The 25,092-nt window shown below is 37.5% G+C and overlaps 3 protein-coding genes across 4 annotated transcripts in view; 2 read left to right on the top strand and 1 right to left on the bottom strand.

The window, feature by feature from the left end:
- SLC35D4 (solute carrier family 35 member D4) overlaps window positions 1–4,235 on the bottom strand; it is a 47,953-nt gene extending 43,718 nt beyond the window's left edge. The window contains exons 1-2 of the mRNA XM_087707187.1: window positions 4,082–4,235; window positions 838–884 (exon numbers count right to left, since the gene is read on the bottom strand). Coding sequence (XP_087563313.1) covers window positions 838–884; window positions 4,082–4,153 — 119 coding nt within the window. The 5' untranslated portion in view covers window positions 4,154–4,235. The remainder of the gene's footprint in view (window positions 1–837; window positions 885–4,081) is intronic.
- Window positions 1–5,457, top strand: part of CABLES1 (Cdk5 and Abl enzyme substrate 1) — a 124,602-nt gene extending 119,145 nt beyond the window's left edge. Inside the window, exon 11 of the transcript XR_015695658.1 lies at window positions 4,854–5,457. The gene's annotated coding sequence lies outside the window, so the exon portion shown is untranslated. The remainder of the gene's footprint in view (window positions 1–4,853) is intronic.
- A 1,371-nt stretch (window positions 5,458–6,828) lies between these two features.
- RIOK3 (RIO kinase 3) lies at window positions 6,829–21,575 on the top strand. Of its 2 annotated transcripts, none has more exons than XM_014065532.2 (13): window positions 6,829–7,021; window positions 9,697–9,818; window positions 10,654–10,787; window positions 10,931–11,038; window positions 11,624–11,733; window positions 12,646–12,789; window positions 13,741–13,868; window positions 14,415–14,603; window positions 14,887–15,046; window positions 17,423–17,503; window positions 17,595–17,684; window positions 18,833–18,940; window positions 20,215–21,575. In XM_014065532.2, exons 1-13 carry the CDS (start codon window positions 6,944–6,946, stop codon window positions 20,320–20,322), a joined length of 1,560 nt encoding a protein of 519 aa, XP_013921007.2. In that variant the 5' UTR covers window positions 6,829–6,943; the 3' UTR covers window positions 20,323–21,575. The 2 variants fall into 2 exon arrangements, with proteins under 2 accessions (XP_013921007.2, XP_013921006.2); XM_014065531.2 differs by having other exon boundaries at window positions 6,834–7,021; window positions 10,654–10,799.
- Window positions 21,576–25,092: the final 3,517 nt, after the last annotated feature.

Raw genomic sequence — 25,092 nt, 5'->3', positions numbered from 1 at the left:
GAGTTTTATGTATCTCTACTGCAATCTAGTGTTGTTCAATTTTTCAGCCCAGATATGAAACCGTACCTTAGTATGGTATGCAAACCATGTTTGCACATCACATCTACAGATCAGGATAGTCTTGCTTATTGCTGATCAAAAGAAGTGAAAACAAAGCATTCATAAATTATTCCCATAACTTACTGTTATTAGGATATTAGGATATATTGTAATGATACAATACAATATAACCTGGAAGGTCAGAAATCAGGCTTACTGATTGGAAATGTAGTCGAGAAAGGTACTAGGTAACTGTCAGCACCTCTCCATTTAATAATTAGGAAAGAAAGACCATGAGACTCCATACGTGGAAAATCAAATGTACTTTTACTAATTAAAAATGGTTAGAGAGCGGTTGCATAGCGAAGTCTGATTAATTAGGCGCGAAAGCAGTTGATATATAGAATAGCCCATTCCACACCCCCTGGCATCATAGGCCTAGGCCAATCATAAGTCCTTCAAGTGTCAGGTGTGAGATAACTTCAAAAGGCATCACGAAGATGGAATGTCGGTGCCGTTAGTCCAGGCGGGAAACACCCACGCATGCATAGTCTGACCATCCAGTGAACTCCAGAACATTCCTCCAGCACATCGAGTAACCCCACCCAAATACCATGCCCTCCCTCCCCGTTTCATGGCAGCTGAAGCAACAGCAAAGCAGAAGCTGACAGTAACTGTAATACTGTAAGAGCTCTCCAGGTCAAGAAAAATACATGCAGTACAAAGATTAGCTTCTCTCTGGTTCAATCCCCATTGATTGCTTATTTTATTTCCATGTATATATGAAATTATTCTTACCCTTGAAAAAGCGTTGGATAGGTGAATTTCAGGACAGATAAGACATACTGGAAAAATCAGAAAACACAGCTTTATATATTATCTACAAACATGCATGAAAATACATTTTATAGAAATCATAGTGTACTTTTATGACCCAATAGGCATTGTGGGAATGTGGACCAGGCCACTCACACAAAAGATTTGCCACTATGAGTATGGACAGTCACAACCTCCAGAAGATTGTATTTGCTCCTTACCACTTTTACAAGTACTTAAGATGTTGTCTTTCCCCCAATAACTTTATTGAAAATTATATTATGCAGATAAAACTAATAGTACAACCTACATTGTTCATAAATATATTAAAAAGTAAAACATTAAAAAGAGCAGGAAAAGAAAAAAGGCAGAGTAAAAAAGAAAAATGAGAAAAGCAATTCCTTCATCTCCAGCAAACATAGTTGACATTAACAACTTATCAGTATCTCTTAAAGTAAAACCAACACCTCTTCATCCCATACATCACCCTATTTTTTATAAATCCATCTCTAAAATTTAAATATCTCCACATTATTCAGCAAGACTCCATTAAGGCTTATCAGAAATAACATAACTATTACATACTGTATTTTTAACATCTGATTTGAATCCTTTCTTTTATATTTATCTCCATTTCTACCGTATTTAAACATATACTCGCAATCCCTCTCTTCATCCAGACATCACCATCCAATCCTAGTAAACATCCATTCATAATTAAAAATAAACCCATTAAACCAATTTTGTGTCACAAAATCACAGTGTCATCATATCAATTATTTCTAAGTATAAACACAATTCTTTCAATTAATTTCAAAGTTTAAAATCAAGCCCATCTAAGCCCTTAATCTATTTAAAACTTTCTAAAGCCAACATTAATCATCCTTTTGCTGTACATTCCAAAAACACTTTTTGTTACATATGTTTATATTTTTAGTTAACCCTTTTGCTTTTAAAGGATTGAAAAAACTCACCAAATGATTTAAATAAAATTTGCCAGTCTGAATGTTCTCAATCTTAAAAAGAAAATCTTGAAAAAAACCAAAAAACCAAAACAAAATTAAATCCACAGTGATTAAGAGGTGAGCCTTGGTCAACCTTAAAGTTCATACAGGCGACATTACTATAATGGCTATAATGGCTATAAGCACAATGAAATCCTGCAACTCCCAGCTAATTGCAAGCCAATAGCAAAAAAGCAATTCCTGCCATCTGCTTATAACCCCCCCCCCACCAGCTGCCTAGAGTACCTATGGATAATCTTGCAATTTCTCCTTACTCTGGAGAGATTTCAGCAGACCAAAGCCCATATTTAAGGACCATTTTCATCCTATTCCAGAAGTGAGACCATGATGGCTCACTGGAAACTCCTCTTTTCTTTCTTTTCTGGATTTTTTTCATAGACCTCACTGGCCTGAAAAGCCTTATCATTTTTATTAGATTAAAAGATGTTTACGTCAGTTTTGTACTGTATAGTTGATTAGAAATTAGAAGATCATGAATTCTGATCCATCCTTAGGCACAAAAGTCAGTTGGGTGATTTTAAGTTAATTACTTTTTCCAATTCACATCACTAGATTGTTGCTTTGGGGAAAATAGGAAGTGGGACAATTTATGTATGCCACCTAGACTTGTACAAAATAAAGCCAATATTGAAATCTAATGAATAATTGTGTGTGCATGATATTATAAAGAGATACTTCATTTCCTGGGTGTATCCTCACTTTTTTTGAAAACTGTATATTTGAAAATGTAATACTGAGAGCATACTGAGAGCATTCATTACATTATCATAAAGTGACCGTGGACAAGCCACATTTATGGAAGATGTAGCTTCACGCTCAAAATTAGAAGCCAATAATTGTCCAACACAAATTAGAAGCCAATAATTGGCTAACCCAGTATATATAGTACTAAATGAACACATTGCTCTATCATAAAATATGTAGATCTACTTTTATAAAATGAGAAAATGAGTTATCAGCAGTTAAGATACCATAAGAGCATAACTTTAAGGTGAAGGTCATGAAATGCTGATTCAGTATAAAGAAAAATAGTGAATAAGTGGCCCATTAACTGACCATATTGTTTTAGAATATACAAACAAAGCCACATTCTGAAGGAAGAATCATCAATTGTATGCATGCTCCCTTCATTACTATATTATAGACTGATTATATCAAAATTATCTCCCAGGAGATAACAACGTTAAATTATAAGAGAGTGTGCTGTGATTGAATGATGGGGTGGGGTGGGCTCTTCACAAGAACCAAGTAATGGTAAATAATTGAACCAATTATCCACAAATTTTGGCTGGCTTGCTTCCCTTCTCTGAAGATGTTCAGAGACTAGACAGCCATTTGTTAAGGATTCTTAATTTGAATTCCAGAACTGAACTGGACACTGGACTCAACTCAACGATTATGAGATCAGTATTCATTTGATAGCTTGTGTGTGTGTGTGTGTGTGTGTGTGTGTGTATTTAAGAGATAAGCAAAAAAATCTGATAGTTTCCTCCTTACTTGAAAATATGTTGCATAAGTAGAGTTGGATGCTTGAACTTGATATGACTTGTATACGATAAATCTGTTGCCCATTTTCTTATACTGAATTTTTCCTAGTTTTTTCCTAAAAGTTGAGATAAAAGGCTTTTCATTATACCTATATTAACTGACCCTATTTACCCTATTAACTTCCCTTTCCAAGTTCACATTGAACACCGAACTATAAATCAATTATATGAAACTCTCAATATGCTAGGTTGAAATGTGGTTGGCTGCTTTGTAGTTCAGCATGTCAAACTCAGCTAGAGAGTTTTACTGTTAGGCTGGGCATAGACTGCTGTCACTGAGATATTAAGTCCCACTGAAGCTTGGACAACTTATCATGCAAATAGTGCATTTTTGTGAATTAATCAGCTGAAATCTTCCTTCACAGACTGTCCCACTCAGATGGTAGATATCCCTTTGTTCACTCTCCCAATTCTCATTGTCAGGCAGGATGCCGAGTGGGCTGAATGAAGGACCCGCGATGTTCAAATACAAAGCGCTACCGAGTCAGACTTCACCAAGCAGGTTTTAATCATGGAGAAATATACATCGGGCAAGTCCTGAATTCCTCTGAAATGTTGGAATACCTAAGCGGATCACCCCAAACCCAACCAGAGGAAAAGGAATACATAATGATCAGTTTGCAATACTGTCGTTGGTAGCGCCTTCATCCTCACCTTGTTGGTGAAATAAGAACTCAAGTAGAAGAAACAGAAAGCAAGACCAGTGGCAGGTCTCTTGAAAGGCATCAGTCAAAGCATGCCACCAGGCTTTAAAAAAGCATCTCCGTCCGGCTGCATGTGGCTGCCATAACAGGGACACGTCGCTGCTGCCTTTGCTCCAATGGACGCAAAGAAAAGAAGCCGAGAAACAGCCTTCTTAAAGGGGTAGCGCTCTCTCTAAACAGCATTTCTCAACCTCCTAAACTAGAGCACGCCGGCTGAGGAATTCTGGGAGTTGAAGTCCCGTATCTCATAGTTGCCAAAGTTGAGAAATACTGCTCTAGAGTAGTATTTTGGTCTCAGGACCCCTGAAAGCCAGCTGAGTGGCCTTAGGCTACTCTCTCTCTCTCTCTCTCAGCTCAGCCTACCTCACAGGGTAGTTGTTGTGGGGACAATAGGAAAAAGGAGGAAAATTAGATATGTTAGCTGCCTTGAGTTATTTATACTAACAATAAAGGTGGGTTATAAATACATAAATCAAATAAAAATGATTGAGGACACATAAAGTTTGTGAGTTATAACTATTGATACATACTGAATTAGAAATGTAAACAGTGTTTTTAATTTATCTATTTATTTATCTATCTATTTATCTATCTATTTATCTATTTATCTATCTATTTATCTATTTATCTATCTATTTATCTATTTATCTATTTATCTATTTATCTATTTATATCTATTTATCTATTTATCTATTTATCTATTTATCTATTTGACTTTGCAGACTCCCTGATAGCATACTGGACACAGAGATGGGGTCTTGAAACCCTCAGAACTGCTTCTCCAGAGCAAAGGAAGTATCTGTACTCCAGCTGTTTTCAGAAAGGACACAATGGATTTGGATCAAAGAAATGGATTGGCAGAATATAACCGATGTTGGTCAAAAGGCATGCTATCTTAGAAACTTGTCAGCATAATTTTTCCCAACATTTTCAAAATGGAATGTAATAGAATTAGAAAAAAAACAATGGAAAAGACAAGAAAAAATCTAAGGTCCTACATTTTTTAAGACATCAACCCCAAACGCCTGTGATTTTTCCTTTCTCTCACACAAAACCAACCCATCTTTGAGGAACTTTTAAGACATCATTCATTTCTATTTGATATCAATTACAAAGAGACATGTGGTTTCCCCATAGCTACAGCTTTATTATAGCCAATATTTTGGCCTATTAAAATTTATTTCATCATGTACAGTATGCTGATTATATAATGAATTTAATTTTAAGGTTTCTTCACTGCTTTTGCTGCATCTAGATACCACTGCTCCTCTGCTCCTTTATATTATTTTGATAATAAAACTCATGTGACCAACACATCTTTTTATTTATACCTTTTAACTTGACTTGTTACATTTACGATGCAGGGAAAAGTGAACTGCAATGTCTTCTGGGCCCTGAAATTAAACAGTGTGAAGAACAGTAAGAATAGTAATACTGATCAGGACAATCATACACTAAAACTGTGGCGTCGTTGCTTCATTCATGTTTTGATACCGTAAGAGAGCTTCTCTGCATGTGTGTAAGGAAAGTTAAAAGAAGTCAAACAAAGTACTGCATCTTTCAAGTGGAAAGGAGGCTAACCAAAACAGGGGAGGAAAAGGAAGCACTAACGATTGTTCAGCCTGCCACTCAATCTACTGATTGATACCCAAAGGTGCTTTTTCAAGGGGCAAATGGACTTTCTGTTTTTTTCTTTGAAGACGTTTTGGCTTCTTCAATGAGAAGTGAAACATCTTCAAAGAAAAACCAGAAAGTCCAGTTGCCTCTTGAAAAAGCAACTTTGGGACACCCATGACCTGGATGACTCAGAATCTCCATAGATACTGATTGATACAAACATTCATTTCATGGTTCCTGGTTGAGAGAGTAAGCATAACACAGTTGTATTAACAAAACTACTTTTGTGGAGTCTTTTGTGCTCTAGGAGCTTTTGGGTGATGATGAATGTTACTCAAAAAACCTGCTTTTGTTTCGAAGCCATTTTTTTTGCAACCTTTTGCTTATTCAATTGTTCCCTGATCTTGCATCTATTCAAGCTTGGAGAGGACTCAAGCCAAAGAAGGAGGCTGTTTTGTTTTTATTTTAGACCAGGGGTCTCCAACCTTGGCAACTTTTAAGACTTGTGGACTTCAACTCCCAGAATTCCTCAGCCAGCAAAGCAATCTATGAAATTAAAAATAAGATAAAGCTCAGTAGCATTGAATGGAAAATAAAGCAGTCTTTCCCAATATAATACTTTTCCAATCACAGATCAGAGAAGGTTGAAGGCACTGATTATGAGAATCTGTTTAGAATTACAGATGGTCTAGTTCAGGGGTCTCCAACCTTGGCAACTTTACGACTTCAACTCCCAGAATTCCTCAGCCAGCGCATGCTGAAGTCCACAAGCGCATGCTGGCTGAGGAATTCTGGGAGTTGAAGTCCACAAGTCGTAAAGTTACCAAGGTGGGAGACCCGTTTTAAAACTGTTTCCAGAAACGTCAAAGCCTCTTGTCACGATGAAACGCAACTGGGAGGAGCAAGAGAGGGCGGGGAAAATGACTTTGAGAGGGCGGGGAAAAGAAAAAGCGACCTTTCCAAAAGAGGAAACAGCTCAGCCGCTGGGCTGGAATTCGGCTTTGGAGCCAATGAACAGCCGCCGATGACGATCAGGGGGCGGGAGAAGCTTCGGGAAGTTCCTGAAGTCGGAAAGAGATCCATTCCATTAAGGAGTCGCTTTTGCTCTTCGCTCGGTTCATCTGCTTTCCCCTCCTCTCTCTCTCTCTCTCTCTCTCTCTTGCGTGCCTTCGTCTTGCTTCCTTCTCCGCCCAACATGGACCCCGTTGGCGTCGCTGCTGTCATCCCTGCTGCTGCTGAAGCGAGCCCCAGTCCAGCCTGGCCTCAAAGCAAGGTGCGCGGGGAGAAAGGGCAGGACGGGTGCGTGATCCGGGACTTTCCCGAATCTGGATTTGGTTGAGGGATCCCATGTATTGGGATCTCTCCCGGAAAAGAGAGCAACGGCTGTTTTAAACGCGTGAACGTTTGACGCGAACTGTTGGCCGGGCCGAAACGGTGACGTCCGCAGCCTTTGTGCCTGTGTGGGGCCGCTGTGTTTCTCCACCGGGTTACTTAAGGCTCTAGCCTCAGCCAGCCAGGAACGTTGGCTTTGATTCCCGAAGATGGAGGACCTGATTCTTTAGGCCCCGCTAGCTTCGGGGTTTCTCTCTTCCTTATTGGACCCGCAGAGAGGCCATCTTTCTCTGTTCGAGCTCTCTGCCTCTTCGCAGTTGATTAATAACCGGATATTCAACAGGTGCAGTTTAGCCTAGTATAAAGGTTACCATCTTTTCTGTCGCCTTAAGGCTCCCAAAGGTAGAATAGAATAGAAAATAAAACAATAGAAAATAGAACAGAATATAATAAAATAGAATAGAATAATAGAAAAGAAAGAATAGAATAGAATAATAGGATAAGATAGAATAGAGAATAGAATAGAATATAGAATAGAATAGAAAATGGAATAGAATATAGAATAGAATTCTTTATTAGCCAAGTGTGATTGGACACACAAGGAATTTGTCTTTGGTACATTTGGTCTCAGTGTTCATAAAGAAAAAAATAAAATAGAATACATTCATCAAGGATCATAAGATACAACACTTAGTGATAGTCATAGGTTACTAAAAGGCAATCAGATTATACTTGGAAACAAAACTATAAATTTTAAAGATACAAGCAACATGGTTATAGTCTTAAGTGGAAAGAGATTGGTACTAAGAAGGAAGAGAAGAAGAATAGTAATACAGTCGGGTAATTTGACAGTGTTGTGGAAATTCCTTGTTTAGCAGAGTAATGGCAGGGGGGGGACTGTCCTTGTGTCTAATTGTTCTGGTGTGCAGTGCCCTATAGTGTCGTTTTGAGGGTAGAAGTTGAAACAATTTATGTCCAGGATGTGAGGGGTCTAATTATTTTCACAGCCTTCTTTCTATTTTACTCTTGGTAATAATAAAAGCATTAACATCTCAGGGAAGACAAATCCTAACACTCCCAGGGGCACCAGGAAATCTGAGTTAGCCTTGTAAGATTTCCCCCCCCCCTTTAATTCTGAGCTCATTTTGGGCTTTCTTATCCCAGTATTCGGGGAAGGGGCAATAAGAAGTAGATTGTATCTAGAATGTCACATTAATATCTAAAGGGCTTGAATTATAAACATCCTTAAGCCTTTACTTCACTTTTACTGTCAATATATCGCAAAAAAATGGAATGGAGAAAGAAACATTGATGTGGTTTTAAATTGGAGGAAAAGTGGATATAAAGAGAAGAACCATACCCTTTGTGGTATTTCGAATCTCAACCCACTATTTCAGTAACTTACTTTTAAATAAAAATGTAATCTTTGAGATAATGGGCTAAGATGTATTTTTTCAAAGAAAATTTAGATTTCTAATCTTTTTCTTTAGCAGTGCATTCAGGTTTTAAAAAGTTTAAAATTAATAGACACCAAGAAACCAACTATTTGGCTTATAAATAATTGATAACCCTGGACGACAAAGAGTTTGCTTTCTGAACACTTTTGGATATAACTTACAAAGTTTTAGCTTTTAATCATGAAACTAACCTGTAATTTAATTTATTACATGCTGTTTTATAGAAATCATCTGGTTTTGCAATTTCTTCTTAGATATATTTCAAATTTACTATTTTTTGCTTGCATTATAAAATGATTTGTGTAGCTCAAGCATGTCCAGGCATGCAGTCAGCATATTGCATAACATTTCTGAATCTGGTACAATTTGGGCATGTCTAGGCATGCTGAGGCTGTATGGATATGTACATGTAATTTACGTAACAAGTAAACCAGTTATAGATGTGCGAGAGGATGATTGACAATGGCAGAAATGTCTCAACAATGTCGCCGTGATACGTTCTGGTACATTTGTGGTCAGTACATGCTTAAGCCTGAAAGACGCACCACAACTGAAGTTCTTAAGAAAGTGTATGAACTATATTTTGGTTGTGAGATTGATAATCAAGACAAAGCCTGAGTTCCCCACATTTGTGCAGCATGTCAGAAACATGCAATTAAATACATTATAGTCATTAAAAGTTAATTTCATATTTTGCAAAATCCCAATGTTCATTCATTCTGAAATTACGTTTTCAGTTTTAAGGGGTCCATCATAAACACCAAAAGTTTTTCAAGAATCAAAAAAAATTTTGGGGGGGGAAATCTAGTGTAATTTATATTCTGAAGAAGCAATAGTGGCAAAATAAATATTTTTCTTAATTGCCGGGCTTCTTTGTTACATATGAAAAGTTGTAGAGAAATGTGTGTTGTGGAATCACTGGCTAAAGGGAAGGTAGTCCAGAGACGTTCTAGTTTTTCAGGGAAGGAAGTGTCTATTGTCAAAACTATAGGTATATAGTCACGGTTTCCCAAGGGAAGGCAGATATTCTGGTGAGATTCTTACAATATAGTTAATCAACAATAAAATGTCTGTTTGGGACTATTCCTGGTGATGGGCATGGTTGCTTGTACCTGACATTGCATCTTCTGTTGATCAATCCAATGTTTTGTCTTTGCAGTGTCCATGGGGAACTCCTGAAAACACTACAATATCATGTTCTCTTGCTGATGTCATGAGTGAACAGCTAGCTAAAGAGCTGCAGTTGGAAGAAGAAAGTGCTTCTTTTCCAAAAGTAGTATCGTAAGTTGAATAGATTTCCATGTCCGTATTGTAGTTATATGTATATGACTTGCAATTTTATACGCTCTGTCTTGTAAGCCTGTTTTAAATCATTGAAATGTCTAAATAAATGATTTAAAACAGATTTACAAGACAGAGCTTATAAAATATAAAGCAAGTCAGATAGGGAAGATGGCCACCTGAGTTGTTTTATCTAACACAATAGTTTTCTAGAAGGAAAAAGCTCTTTCTGCTCTCTTAACAAAACCCGTACACAATGTGAACACTATCACTTCATTCTCTTTAAATAGAGAACAATTTCAAGTAGGCAACAACATGTGGGAAGAAAGACATAATCTATTACAATTTTTAATTTATATCACAGGAAACTCAGTTCTTTTACTCTGCATATGAAAGACCTCCTAGAAATGGCCTAAATTTTTCCATTGAATGAATATAACCTGGACTGCTGATACCTAGTCCTGCAAAATTCCTGCACCTCCCCATTTATTTAATCTTCTGATAGAGACAAAGGTTTCAAAATAGTTCATTGTGGGAAAAGATCTTGTAAATGTAATTGCTTCCTGTATTTGGGGGCAGTTTTACTCTGATAGTCTACCTTGCCATTCTTTGTAGTAGTCCAAATGTCATTAATATTTCATTGAGTATAGTAGTATTCCTGAGTATATTCATGCTTTTTTAAATTTAAATTCTTCACCGAAGGTTACAAAAGAAGCTATTCTACCCTTTTATTTTGTATTAATGGCTCCTATTCAATGATATCCATAGAAATAACAAATCTGAGTTGGTATTGCTTTGTCGCTCTTAATGTTTTATTTTGTCTTATTACACCCAGGATTATTGATAGACCCTTTGTTAGTGGAGAGAATGTTGATACTTCCAGTGACCTTATGCTGGCACAAATGATGCAAATGGAATTTGATAGAGAATATGATGCCCAACTTCGGCGTGAAGAAAAAAAGTTCAACGGTGATAGCAAAGGTTACCTCAAATTTGTCATAACTCCTTTGTTAGAATAAAGTTTATTTCTCATTCATCTTTGTCTTAATCTTCAAAAAACAAAGATGGTAGAATTTGTTTTAAATGACATACGTTTGTTTTTGCTTCTCAAGTATCCATATCTTTTGAGAATTACCGAAAAGTGCATCCTTTTGAAGACAGTGACAGTTCAGAAGATGAGGTTGATTGGCAGGATACTCGTCATGATCCCTACAAAGCAGGTACTTTGTGGAATCAAAATGTTTCAAGGAATCTCATGATTAACAAAGATTTTTAGATTTTGGAAATAAGGTCTTGTGATGATTGTGTTGTCTGCGTGATTACTTAATAAAAAAGTAAGCAGTGAAGTATTCATGTTTTATTAATACTAGAATATTTGATTAGCATACATTATAAAGTATAAATTATTATGACCTAAGCAAAAGGCAAACTCTTGATCCACAGGTCTACATTTATAATGAGGGGAAGGAAGGAAAACAGGGATAAATGTAATTTGTGAGGACTATAGGACCAATCAGGCTTCTCAGAGAAGAGAGCAGATTTTAAAGATTTGTGAATGGGCTGTGCGTTCCTTAGCAAAATTGGTTAAGTGTTCTGTAGTGTGTAGTAACAAAAATAGCTTCCTTGAAAGTTTTCTTATTTAAATATAAAGCTGAATCACACTTTCTCAAGGGGAACAGCTGCCTAAGCATAGTGTCATTGGGATTTCAGAGCACAGAAGAATGTGTAAACTATGGCTAAAGGATAGCATACTACTTGCTTTTGAGATACTGTATATTTAAATATAATGTTCTGCTTATTTATAGATAAACCTACAACTACTCCAAAAAAGGGCTTTATAGGAAAAGGAAAAGATATAACCACAAAGCATGATGAAGTTATATGTGGACGAAAGAACACAGCGCGGATGGAGAATGTAAGTTCTAGACAAATAACTATTCTATTACTGCAGCCATTGTGAAGGGACTATTCACCTTCTTAGCCCCTTATTAAGAGAGGTTTTTACAGTGACTTAGAACTATCAGTAGTATGAATTCCTGCTCTCATAATGTACAAAAATGAAAAGAAACCAAATTTATATATTAGCTCTTAAAATTAGAAACCTGCCTAATTAATTGAGATATTCTAATAAAATGTTGGCATGGGTAGAGACAGTCAAAAATTGGTTCTGTTTCAGCAACAAGAATAAAAATAAGTTGATTTTTACACTGATGCAGTCTGGATTGATTATTTGTATTTATATTTGTTTCCTACTTTTCCACCCAAAGAATATTTGAAGCAACTAACTACCACCACTATACTAAAATAAGTATAGATTAAAAAAACTGAAAATATGATTTAAAAGACATATAAGGTAATAAATAATTAAAATGATTGAAAAAAATTAGAGATTTAAGTTTTGACATCTTTTCTAATTGTGGAGAGAATAAGACTCAATTGCACTTAAGAAGTAGTGTATTTGAGCAGTGCAATGAAGGCAGAGCATGTATACGCATGAGTTTTCTGCATGTGACCAATGGATGACTATAAACCAGAATACCTTCAAAAAGAGCTGCTACTACTGCTCCCCTTCTTAGTGTGTCTATGGGTTCATAATCAGAAAGGTCATCCCTTAGACAGTAAGGTTAACATTACACTAGTGTCTTTTTCCAAAATTTAATTTAATTTTTAAATTTAAAATTGAATGGGTAAATAGGGAGCATACCTAGAGATATTTAATCTCAGTAATTTCTGTTATTCAACTCAGAATATATCAGCATGTAGATCCATTTTTATTTAAAATAATGATGAAATCTAGTTGCTTATTAATTTACATCTTCGTTTGCAGTTTGCACCAGAATTTCAAGTTGGTGATGGAATTGGCATGGATTTAAAATTATCCAATCATGTCTTCAATGCCTTAAAGCGGCATGCATACTCTGAGGAACGCCGGAGTGCCAGGCTCCATGAGAAGAAGGAACATTCTACTGCGGTGTGTCTTGGTGACTCAATCAAATGAAATAGTTTTATATTCCCCTAATGACTCTAATCAAATGAAAGAGTTATCAAATGGATAGTTTGGTAAAGCAAAGGGTTTACAGATAATTAAGTTCACATGAAGGACCTAAGAATTCAATAATAGAATAGTGGCATTGTTATAGAATCATAAATTTGGTGGTCCCTCAGAGGTTATGTAATCCAACCCTTGTTTGGTAGGGGAGCTGCTAAAATATTTCGAACAGATGCTATCCACCCTCTTAGAAAAACTCCAGTGAAGGGGAACATGTATCTCGCTACTCTTTCCTCCTTTATGTCCAGAATTCTTGGTCTCAGACCTTAGTGCATTACATGCAGTATTCGCCATTCTTTTGCTTTTTCACTAGTTTAATGCATTTCTAGTGAGAGTCTTTGTCATATGTATCCATATGGGTAAAGTCATTAATTTAGGTAACACAGTCTGTGTTTGAGGAATAACACCATCTACAGGGCCAGTGGTTTACTTCTAGGATCCTGTTCTCTCTTATGCCATGGCCCAACTGGAAAAATTGAAGAAAACATTAGTTGCACTCTCCCATAGTCTTTGGAATTCCAATCAAAATCTTCTTTGGCATTTTTGCTTATTCCCACATCTGTCATTAAAAGACATAGTTATCAGACTGTCTATCAATCCTGGATACAAACATTTTAAAGACATTTCACTTTCCATGATGTCGTATCAAATCTGCATATTACAGCTTTGTTTCCTGTCAGTAGGGAATTGCCCACTATCACAACACAACTCTTTCTATGATCTTGAGACGCTGATCAAAATAATTCTCATTTTTGGCACACCTGTAAATTAAAAGAACCTTTTCTTATTTGAACTGGTCAGCAAATTTAAGAAAACATCTATTTGCAAAATAATTGTCCTGGATCAATAACAAGAACTCCATTTCTTGTGCAGGAAAAAGCTGTAGATCCTAAAACCCGTCTGCTTCTGTACAAGATGGTCAATTCTGGATTGCTTGATACCATCACTGGATGCATAAGTACAGGAAAAGAGTCTGTGGTGTTCCATGCATATGGAGGAAGGTATATTGTGGTATTGATAATCACTAAAAATGAAAATTATTTTAGAGCAGTGCAGTGTTTCAAATAATAAGTGCAGTGGAACTATCTTGCTCCCAGTCCTTTGTGTAATGATTGAGAAAGGTATTTTATGCAATGGAGTTTTAACATAAATCCATTATTTATATTTTTACATTTAAGTTCCAAAGGTGCTTTTTCAAGAGGCAACTGGACTTTCTGGTTTTTCTTTGAAGACATTTTTCTTCTCATACAAGAAACGAAACGCCTTCAAAGAAAAACCAGAAAGTCCAGTTGCCTCTTGAAAAAGCACCTTTGGGACAATCATAACCTGGATGATTGAGAATCTCCATAGACTTTAAATTTAAAATACCTGTAAAAGTAGCATACAATAATGCGGCAGAAATCTCATATTTCAGAGATATATGATAGTAGAATATTGACATATTTGAATAATACAAATATTCTAGTCATCTGTTTTTGATTTGCAACTTTTAAAGAATGAGTTTGTATGACATACGTCTAAACTCAGTGCTTTGTTTTTTTCTAAAGTTTGGATGAAGAAATCAAATCAGTTCCTTCAGAATGTGCTATAAAAGTATTTAAAACTACTCTTAATGAATTTAAGAATCGTGACAAGTATATCAAGGATGATTACAGATTTAGAGAACGTTTCAGCAAACTGAATCCACGAAAAATTATCCGCATGTGGGCTGAAAAAGAAATGCACAACTTAACAAGGTACAGAAATGGATATATATATATAGGTGAAATGGGGGTCCTGTTGAAATGTACTCTTTTCTCCCCACTTTGTGTGAGCAAGCCAGTTGCAGGTTGCTCAGAACAGATTTTGACAGTGCCTGCACAAATTGTATTGGCTATTCCATTTCCTCTTGTTTAAATTGCCCTTGACCTCTTGGGAAGTTGGAGCTCTCAGTTTGAGAAACCCTGAATTATGTTAAAGATAATGGACTTCATAATTAGACATTCATCAACATACTAATGTTGTTTTTCTTCTTGATAGAATGCAGAAGGCAGGCATTCCTTGTCCACAAGTTGTTAGCCTAAAAAAGCATGTCTTAGTCATGTCTTTCATTGGTCAAGATCAAGTCCCAGCTCCTAAACTAAAAGAAGTAAAACTCAGCAGTGAAGATATGAAAAATGCCTACTATCAAGTTCTTCATGTAAGATCACTGTTATATGAAAATAGATCCATGGTTATGGAAGCAAGCTTCTGCTTGCAGAGAGATATTTTCCTCCTTTTCTTCCATTTCATACCTCATGCGTGTACAAGCAAATTCATTTCTGAGAATCTTCTTAACTGTGGGGCATTTGATGGGAGAGGCAGAATCTATTATATCAGTGGTGTCTCTTTGGCTTATAAATGAATATCCCATGTTACAGAGTCTTTCTCAATTACAGAAAGTTCTGACTGAAATATGTTACAATGATGATGAATAATAGGCAAAGATGCAGAATTTGAGGTAAAGGAAGTAAATGAACTAGGATAATGAAAAGCATTCAAATGGGAAACACTCAATTTTGCAACACTGGGGCAACATTGTCCACTGGAAGAGCTACTTAAAAAGATATCATAGGTTGTGTGTTGTACATGAACAGACAGACAGCAGGTCTTCTAGAAATGTTGGCAAAAATGGTTTTGCGCAAACCTGCAGAGACAATCTGGAAAATCTTTCCAAGCAGCTACATATCAGATTTTCCCCTTCCTAAGGCCTCAGTACTTTCTGGAGATGTTAAGAGGCCTTGGGAAGGGTCTCCAGCTACCTCAACTGGACATACTTTGTCAGCAAAGGGACAAGAAGCAAAGGTCAGCAGGGTGGACCAGGAAAGGCAGTGGAGTGGAGGGCCTGAGGTGTTGTAAAGGGCCATCAGCTGCTTTGACTGAGCGCACTTCATTAGCATGGGTGAAAGAAGAGTTAACTGAAGGTGTTAGAGGTGCAAATTGGGGTGCAAAATAGCAGGGGTGGTAGAGTGCAAGGCAGCCAAAAGAAGTGATGGGGGAGGGATAGGTGGGGGGAGAGTTGAAGCACACATTGCAGTCATGAATACCGGTGGGCTGTCAAGCATGGAAATTTTGATTACATGAACCTGGGAGTGCTTCAATAGTCATAAGTTCAAGGACTGGTGGTATCATTGTTAAGTAGCATTTGTTTAGCACTGTCATAACTTTGGTCACTGAATAAATGTTGGTTAAAACAAGGACTACCTCTACCAAAGCATTTCTTAAAATGCTCTCTATAGTTCTAGGGCAATCTATGAAATTAAAAATAAATGATAAAGCTCAGCAGCATTGAATGGAAAATAAAGTAGCCTTTCCCAATATAATGCTTTTCCAATCACAGATCAGAGAATGTTGATAACGGTCATGGAACCACTGAACTTTGAAGGCACTGATTATGAGAATGTTTAGAATTAAGGTGGTCTAGCTAGTAGGAACTGGCTTTTGGAGAAAATGAGTAGGGTACTTTTAAATATATGTTGGAAATAGAGAGTTTAATTAATTGCAAATCAGGTGAGATTGACTGAGTCACTGTCAACTCTTAGCAACCACATAGGTTGTTCCAAGATGATATAATTGGGATAAATATTCTGAGCATTATTATTTCGCTATATTTTCTTTTTGAAAAATAGTTATCTTCAAAATTCTTTCACACCCCGCATTTCTCTTTAAAACAAATAGTCCTTGCCTTAGCACCTCAATGAAGCCCAAAATTTCCATTGGCTACAGTTTTAACTGAGCTTTGCCCCATTTTAGGATCTTTCTTGGCACAGTTAAGTGCATCACTGCAGTTATTAAGTTATAATTGTTGTTATAACTTAAATAACAATTATTAAGTTATGATAGTAAAGTGAATTTGGCTTCCCCATTGATTTGCCTTGTCAGAAGGTTGTAAAGGGTGATCTCATGACCCCCAGGACACTGCAACCATAATACATACATGTCATTTGCCAGACATTCAAAATTGATCACATGACCATGGGTGCTGCAACGGTCATAAGTGTGAAAAATGGTCAAGTCACTTTTTTCAGTGCCATTGTAACTTTGGTCACAAAATGAATGGTTGTAAGTCAAGGACTTCCTCTTTCTGTATGTTATATCATTTATGACATGTACTGTGTTGCACTGTGCTGTACTATACTATCCTGAATTATAATGTATTATACTGTATTTGATTTCTATAGCCACCCATCTCAACAAGTAACTGTGCGTTATACATCATGGAAGATAAAAACAAATTTAAATAATTAAAACAATATAAAATAAGTATGTATGTATGTATGTATGTATGTATGTATGTATGTATGTATGTATATAAATATAAATGTAAATATAATTAAGTAGAACTGTAACCATGGATGTTAATACAGCCACGTTCTGTAATGTTTCTTGGCTGTATTGAATTGAAGACACACACAGACACAGACACACACAGAGATGAGATAGACAGACAGACAGACAGACATATATAGATAATAAGACTACTGGACATTTTTATTTGTGTTATATTCCAAAAATATTATTTGTTGTTTTCTTCTAGATGATGCAACAGTTATATAAGGAATGTAATTTAGTGCATGCTGACCTGAGTGAGTACAACATGCTGTGGCATAAAGGACAAGTAAGCTAATTTTAAATAGAAGATGATAAATTTGAAATAGCCCTATCTGTATTTTTCTTGGCATACTCAAGATATAATTTTTTTTTTGCAGGTCTGGTTAATTGATGTCAGTCAATCTGTGGATCCAAGACATCCTCATGCACTTCAGTTCCTGTTCAGAGATTGTAGGAATGTTTCACAAGTAAGATTTCTGCCTATCTCAGTCTTCAGTAAACAGACCTGTAGACATTAGAATAGTTAGTGTATGAAACAATCAAAAATACTTATATGGAAAAGCTTCGGAACCCCTGGTCAAATTGCATATTTTAGTGAATCCATCTCTGTACAAACAGACACAACTTTTGTGTACATATAATTAAGCACAAGATCTTTCTGAAAATTCAAATCTATACTTATTTTGTTGTTCGGTTTACAGCTAAGAAAATAGTGCATATGGCAAGTGTAAACTTTTGGACATCCTTTCATTCTAGTCAGAAGTAAAAGTGTCCAAACATTTCTTGTAACCAGTTAAAAATATTTGCAATCTTGCTTTTGGAACTTTTCTTACACTTTTTGGCACAATTGTTTTCTAATTAAAAATATTCTTAGATTTTCTTCCATGCATTGCATATTTGAAGTATCTGCATAGATTATTTATAGCTGTGATGGCAAATCTATGGCATGGGTGCTAGAGGTGGCACACGGAGCCCTCTATGGGCACATGTGCCATCGCCAGCTGTTCTTCTGGTTTCCAGCGCGCGCACCAGTTGGTCTTCATGGGCCGTTTTCCAGGCCTTTTTTGGGCCGTTTTCCAGGCCATTTCAGGCTGTTTTTCAGGCCGAAAATGGCCCAAAAAACCAACCTGAAAACAGCCCAGAAAGTGGCCCAAGTGGGCAAAAACCAGGAATGTGCATGCTGGACAGCTGGTCTTTGTGTTTCTGGTGCTTTGGCACATGCACATACACGTTCCAGTTTGGGCACTCGGTTCTGAAAAGGTTCTCCATCACTGATCTATAGTATTCAAGTCCAAAGACCATGAAGGCCATTCCAAAACTTTTATTTCTTGTTAATACTTGATTGATTAGTACTTGGAGATATATTTCAGAACATTGTCCTACCAAAATATCTACTCTCTTTTTAGCTTCAAGCCCTTTCTTACTTGCCATAATTATGTTTTCTAAAATACATGTATTTTTTCCCAATGGGGATCTAAATGTGAAATTGTTGAAGTAGAAGCAATTTGCATCTTCAGCTTAAGAACTATTATTGCAAAGTCATACATTCATAAAGTTACACACTAGAAAGTTTACATGTCAGGGTACTTAATTTTTTTTTAATTTTTATTAAAAGTTCTTTCAGAAAAGTGGTGTGCCAGATGTACTAAATGAGCGAGAACTCTTCAATGCTGTTTCAGAATTAAACATTGCAGCTGAAAACGAGGTGGATTTTTTAGCCCAGGTAAGAGTATTTTGTTTGCTTGTTTTTAATTAAGGATTACTTTTTATGAACAAGAATTTACACTAGTTTGCTATGAAGTTCTGTGCTTGTTTAAGAAGATAAAGAATCTAAACTATGATTTGGAATAATTCAGGAGAAACAGTAACAGTCTGGAAAGTAATTTCAGACTCAAAGTATTGTGCTGTTATCTGCCTCAGCAATACCAAGCACTTCTGAAGAAAACAAGATGACAAAGCCAATGTCAATAATTCTTATGGCTTTTTTTTAAAGAAATGGTTCCTTATAACAATTGCAATTTAATATAGTATTTGGAATTTAAACATTTGATGCGATAGGGATGAAAAACACTGTTACAATCCTTTAGAAAATCAACAGATGTCAGTAGCTTTTTAATCTATTAACTTGAATCCAAACCAGTGGTGAGATACGAACGGTACAACCCAGTATGGGTGTATCGATCGCTGCTGGGAGCACTGTTCCGGTACGGTGCTCCAGAGGGCCTGCTCGCTCAACTGCTCTCCTTACCTCTATTTGAGCTGACCGGGGCATTTGCGCACGCGGTGTACAGCACCTGTGCAATGCTCTGCCGAGCAGCTGGAGTGTGGCAGGCGGTGGGTAAGCATGCGCACGCTGCACACGTGCATGTGGTGGACACCCAGCCCTGTTCCAGCATACTGGTTGCAACGGGTGCCGGAACCCACCACTGATCCAAACATATACTTTATATGTTCAATTTAGTACTAACTTATTTAGAACCGAAAACCTTTCCACCCTATCAGAAACTGCTTTACAGCCATTTCTGCTTCAATAATAATTTCCATGTATTGGAGAAGATAGAAAGTTGCTTTTTGAGAAAGCAAAACGTTCTTCTGGTACAAATGAATTAATTATGTGCTGTTTTTTAAATGCCAACACAATGTACCTAATCCTTCAGATGAGAGCTGAATTATCAGAGTGCTGAAGCAAGCGTTTCCTGAAGTGTAAAATTAAAAAATTACAAACCTGTTTTCTTCACATCCAATAGATATTGCCTGGTTTTGCCAAGAAGAAAGATGGTAATTTATGAGCATAGTAACTATTGTCACTGAGACAAGAAGTTAATTCAGCAGAATTCAGTTTATGTTTGTGTATTGTATGAATTGTGGTAATGTGAATAAAGTATAATCTTCATTTGTAATTTGATAATAAAGACCGAAAACACAAATTCAAAAAAACAGTTTCAAATTGGGGAAGTGCTACACAGTTCTTAATCTTTACATATGTCTTCTTTACAGATTGAAACTTTGGAGAAGATTAATGAAGATCATGTAGCAAATCATGGGAAAAAAATGTTTTTATTTACACATGGCGATGGGGACCCACCAACACTTTATAAAGAATAGCACTTTGCATTGATCTGAAAAAAAAAATTGGTATTTAAATTTTAGAGCAGTGATTAAAAGTCAACTGCCAAAGGCAATGGAGTACAGGATGCTCAGATGCTGTAAATGAAACATTCAGGGAATATACACTGGTGCTTTGATGTATTTTAGAAAAGTCCACAATTAGTCCATTGGAACTTCATTGCATACCTTTGTAACGATGAAAATAATATCATTTTCTGTTAAATCAGATTTTCAGTAGCAACGTATGTGTGGTATAAGTAAGATTTCAAAACAATGTAATACTTTCAGATTTAAACATCAAAGTAGCACACATATGAAAGTAAGAAAGATAGATGGTCTTTTCCTTGCCTCTATTGTTTCTTGTTCTTAAATAGTGGTATATTTTGAGATACTGAAAATATGTTTCAGGTTCTACCTGACATTACATTATTATCAAAAGTTTATTATTTTTACAAGGACAGCATGGAAAATTTCTTAATATTTAACAAACGAAACCTATATTAAACACTAAAAACACTTCAAAACTTTTCTATAATTTTTATACACAGTATAAAGAAAATTAGCCTACAGTTTGACTTTAAATTTTAGGTAGAATATAGTTCTTCAGAAAGGTGTTATTAGATAATCAGTAACGAATATTTAATCTTTTATTACTTAAAATAATGCTTCAATGGAAGATAGTTCAATACCTTTAAACAAATCTGAATTATGTGAAATGAGTAGAAAATACACAGGTGAGTTGTCTCTTATATAAACTTGAGCTGATTATAGATTTTCAGTGTTTTAAAAGGATTCAGAGAACATCCTCATTTGGAAAAAAAAGTTCATTGAACTTTTCATGTGTAATATGGTATGACATAGTTTGTACAACCACTTAAAAATAAACCAGCAGAACCAAGTCTGTTTTATCATATTTCTCAGAATGCCTACTTCATATTTATATGTACAGAGAGCATATAAATTCTCATGAGAGAATGAAATTTGGATTCATTCGTCATAAAAATTGTCCTCATGGGCTATATATATGTATGTATGTATGTATGTATGTATGTATGTATGTATGTATGTATGTATAAGTGAAAGAATTCCCAAGATCTGCATTTGTATGAGAATTATTTTAGAAAGTCAATATAAAGTGAGACAATTCACTGATACAGGTTTCTTTTTTAAATGTGTCCTCCTTTATGTTAAGTTGATGTATGACATTCATATAATGTTATGGGAGTAAAAATAAAAGACATCAGATTGTGTTCCTTTTCTTCTTTTGTGCCAGGAAACATTTCAGTTTTGTTTCAAAATCAATATTTTGCAGTATCTCAAAGGTGCTTTTTCGTGAGACATCTGGATTTTCTGATTTTTCTTTGAAGACGTTTCGTTTCTCATCCAAGAAGCTTTTTCAGCTCTGACTGGAGGTGGGGAATGGAAGGATTTATACTCTTTGCAGACAGTTGGTCATTTGCCAGTCGTTAAGATCACCTATCTGTTTCACCAGGATCACCTGAGTGGTGCAAATGGGTGTGGAGTCTTCTTGGAACTGTTGACAGGACTGTGTTGTAGATTGGAGATAGAAGATGTCATATCCCTCCCCCTTTGTTGAGGAACTGCAGTGGCCCTAGAAGGACGTTGTTTAGCTGTGGGCTTGGAGGCCGCAGCCCTGGGCCTGAGCCACCTGGGTGGTATTAGTAGAGGCCATGCTTACTCATGCTTCTTGAGTGCCTTGTCTGTCAGGAACGTGGACCGGGTTGTAGATGTGCGGCCCTGATCTGCCGGGGCTGTAGTGCTTGGAGAAGAGGCCTGTACTAGGCCGCTGTCCAACTGATGTCTCAAAATGGCCACCGCACCACGTAGAGCAGGCCTCGGCCTTTATAATAAAGGCTCTGAGGGGGCTACCCTGGCAGCAAGCCTGGGTCCTCTGACCCTTGTATTCCGGCGCTCAGAGGCATGCTGCGTCTTATACGGCCTAGGAACTCCTCTCCAATAGCTCAGAACTCTTTCCGCCGAAAAAAAGCGGCAGCGCGGCTTTTACGCGCCACCCACATCGCCGATCTGCTGGGCCAGCCAGATGCAGCAAGAGAAGCCTCGTGGGGAAAGGAGCGGTGCCGAGATTGCTGCTGGATGCCGCCAGACGCAGGTGTTGTTCGGAAATATGCGCCTCACTCCGGGCGGACTCTGCTGAGCACGAAGGGAACGATCCCCCCTCCAGAGGCTGCAAGGCTGTAAGTGATGTCCCTATCTCCCCCCTGGAGAATTCCCCAGGAGGAAATTGCCTTGTGCCAGGGGGTCCTGATCCACCCGGAGACCCAGTGGCTCCAGCTGACCACCTGGCACTTGAGGGCACCTGCTGAGGGAGGCAAACCTCTCAGCCAAGGTCATCTCCACGATTGAAGCTGCCAGACGACCCTCCATCACTTGAATCTACAACTCAATGTGGTTGGCATTTGCATCCTGGTGCGAGCAGTCTCAGGTTTCTCCGGCTTCAGCTTCCATTACCCAGGTTCTTGAATTCTTGCAACACGGTCTAGACCGTGGTCTGTCTCATAATACCTTGTGGAGACAGACGGCTGCCCTCTTCTCAGTCCTAGCAGGGGTGGGGCCTGGTTCGTTAGCACAGGCACCCTTAGTTAAGTGATTTCTGAGAGGAGCAGCAAATCTATAGCCCCTCCAGTTCACAGGTTTCCCTCGTGCTTAGGGCCCTCACGGGCACTCCCTTTGAACCTCTGAGGACGGTCCATCTTAGGTTTCTCAACTTGAAAGTCATATTTCTAGTGGCTGTCACGTCCGCCAGACGCATTTCCGAATTGGGCACCCTATTGTCCAAGGAGGATCTGTGTCAATTCCATCAGGACAGGGTGGTCCTGAGACTTGACCTCACCTTCCTCCAGAAAGTGAATACCTTTTTCCACAGATCCCAGGAAGTTATCTTTCCCAATTTCTGCCCCTCTCCTCTGGCATCGTTTAGATGTATGCCGTGCCCTATGCATTTATCTCAGGCGTACATCCTCGTTTAGACAATCAGAGGCCCTGTTTCTGTCTTTTCAGGAGAGGTCATTGGGGGCTAGGGTGTCCTCGGCCACCATTGGCAGGTGGGTGAGGCAAGCCATCATGGAGGCATACCAGGCTAGCCAACAGGTACCTCCTCAAGGCATCACAGCCCACTCCACCAGGAGTGCGGCCACTTCGGCGGCCTGGGCTACCAGAGCATCTCTGGAAGATATCTGTCGGGCGGCTACCTGGGCCTCCCCCTTTATTCGACACTACCATCTTGATTGGTTTGCCTCGGCGGATGCGCACTTTGGCCGTAGAGTGCTTCAACAAGTGGCGACCTTCCCTCCCCAGGAATCTTCCCGCCCAGGGACCTAGCTTGGGTATGTCCTGGTTGTAGTCCCTCCCACCAGAGCTACAGGAGAAAGAACGTTGGTCTTACCTGAATGTCTGTTCTCTGTAGTGTAGGTGGGAGAGACTACATTCCTACCCTAGATAGTCAGCAAGGGGTCGGGGCGGTTGACTTGTGCGGTGTTTTCCTTTCTTTCTTTCTGTCTATCGCTCTTGTTGGAATGTTCGTTTCCTTACATAAAGTGATCAGATAGTCCATTCGACCTCATGAAACTGGGAGCCAGGAGGGAAAGGAGGCGATGTTAAAGAAAAATCCCTCAGTCTCTGGACCAATCAGGCTATCACAAATCCAGTTGTAGTCCCTCCCACCTACGCTACAGAGAACAGACGTTTGGGTAAGACCAACGTTCTTTCTCTAACTTCAAATGTCAATTTACTCATTTCAGCACATTCCATTATCTTATGAATAACTTCCTCCTGCGTTGGTATTTTCTCATTTCTCCAATTTTTAGCAATTTTAATTTTTTTTATTTATTATTTTTACCAATAAACAAATCTCTGGTTTAAAGTCTATGTGTTTATGTATCATTTTCTCTAACCATGTGTGAATTTTAGTCCAGTATCTTTTAGCTTCTATACAAGTCCACCACATCTGATAATATGAATCTGGTATCTGATGACATTTCCAGCACTTTTCCAGAATGTTCTTGAACATTCTTGCTATTCTCGTCGGGGGTAAATGCCATCTGTAAAATTATACAAATTTTCTTTATATGCTGTTGACATTGTCATTTTATAATTTTGAGACTAGAATTTCTGCCACTTATCAATCCCATGTCCAAATATTTTCCCCAAGCTATCATAGGTTCTTTGACTTTTTCTAGTTTAACCTCTAATAAGTATCCATTACTTTTTTAATTACCTTTTCATCAGTACCTGTCAAAATTTTATCTAACTCAGTCATTTTATCATAAAAACCTTCCGTTTTGTGATCTTTATTGTATCTAGACTTTATTTGCAATATAAAACCCAATTCATCTTTATGCCTTCCTGCTCTAATTCTTGCATAGATTTAAGTTCACCCTCTGCATTCAATATTTCACCATATCTAACTGTTTGTTCCTTTTTATATATTACTGGGTATGAAAATGCTTCAATAATTGATAACCAGACTAGAATTTTTACGTAATGTTGCCTTTTAATCTTCTCCCAGGTTAATAGCAGAGCCTCCCGTATATGTCTTCGGAAATACCCCTGCGTTTTGGTTCTCTTGTACCATAAGAAAGCATGCCATCCCAGCAACAAATCATGTCCCTCTACCGTCAGTAATCTAGAATTTCTTAATGTTATCCACTCTTTGATACACATTAAATTTGTTGCCTGATAGTATAATTCCCAGTTAGGCAGACCAAGCCCTCTTATTCTAGCATCTTG

This window comes from Thamnophis sirtalis, unplaced genomic scaffold, assembly GCF_051295495.1.
Source record: "Thamnophis sirtalis isolate CommonGarterSnake01/CBP01778 unplaced genomic scaffold, rThaSir2_p1.2 scaffold_2, whole genome shotgun sequence".
NCBI classification, from domain to species: domain Eukaryota; kingdom Metazoa; phylum Chordata; class Lepidosauria; order Squamata; family Natricidae; genus Thamnophis; species Thamnophis sirtalis.
Note: the sequence above shows the minus strand (reverse complement) of the source record. Positions and strands in the feature narration are given on the sequence as shown.

Coding starts and splice junctions, on each gene's coding strand:
- RIOK3 (XM_014065531.2), top strand. CDS start 6,944: ATGGACCCCGTTGGCGTCGCTGCTGTCATCCCTGCTGCTGCTGAAGCG. Junction 7,022..9,696: donor CAGCCTGGCCTCAAAGCAAG/GTGCGCGGGGAG, acceptor TTGTCTTTGCAG/TGTCCATGGGGAACTCCTGA. Junction 14,604..14,886: donor GAAATGCACAACTTAACAAG/GTACAGAAATGG, acceptor TCTTCTTGATAG/AATGCAGAAGGCAGGCATTC.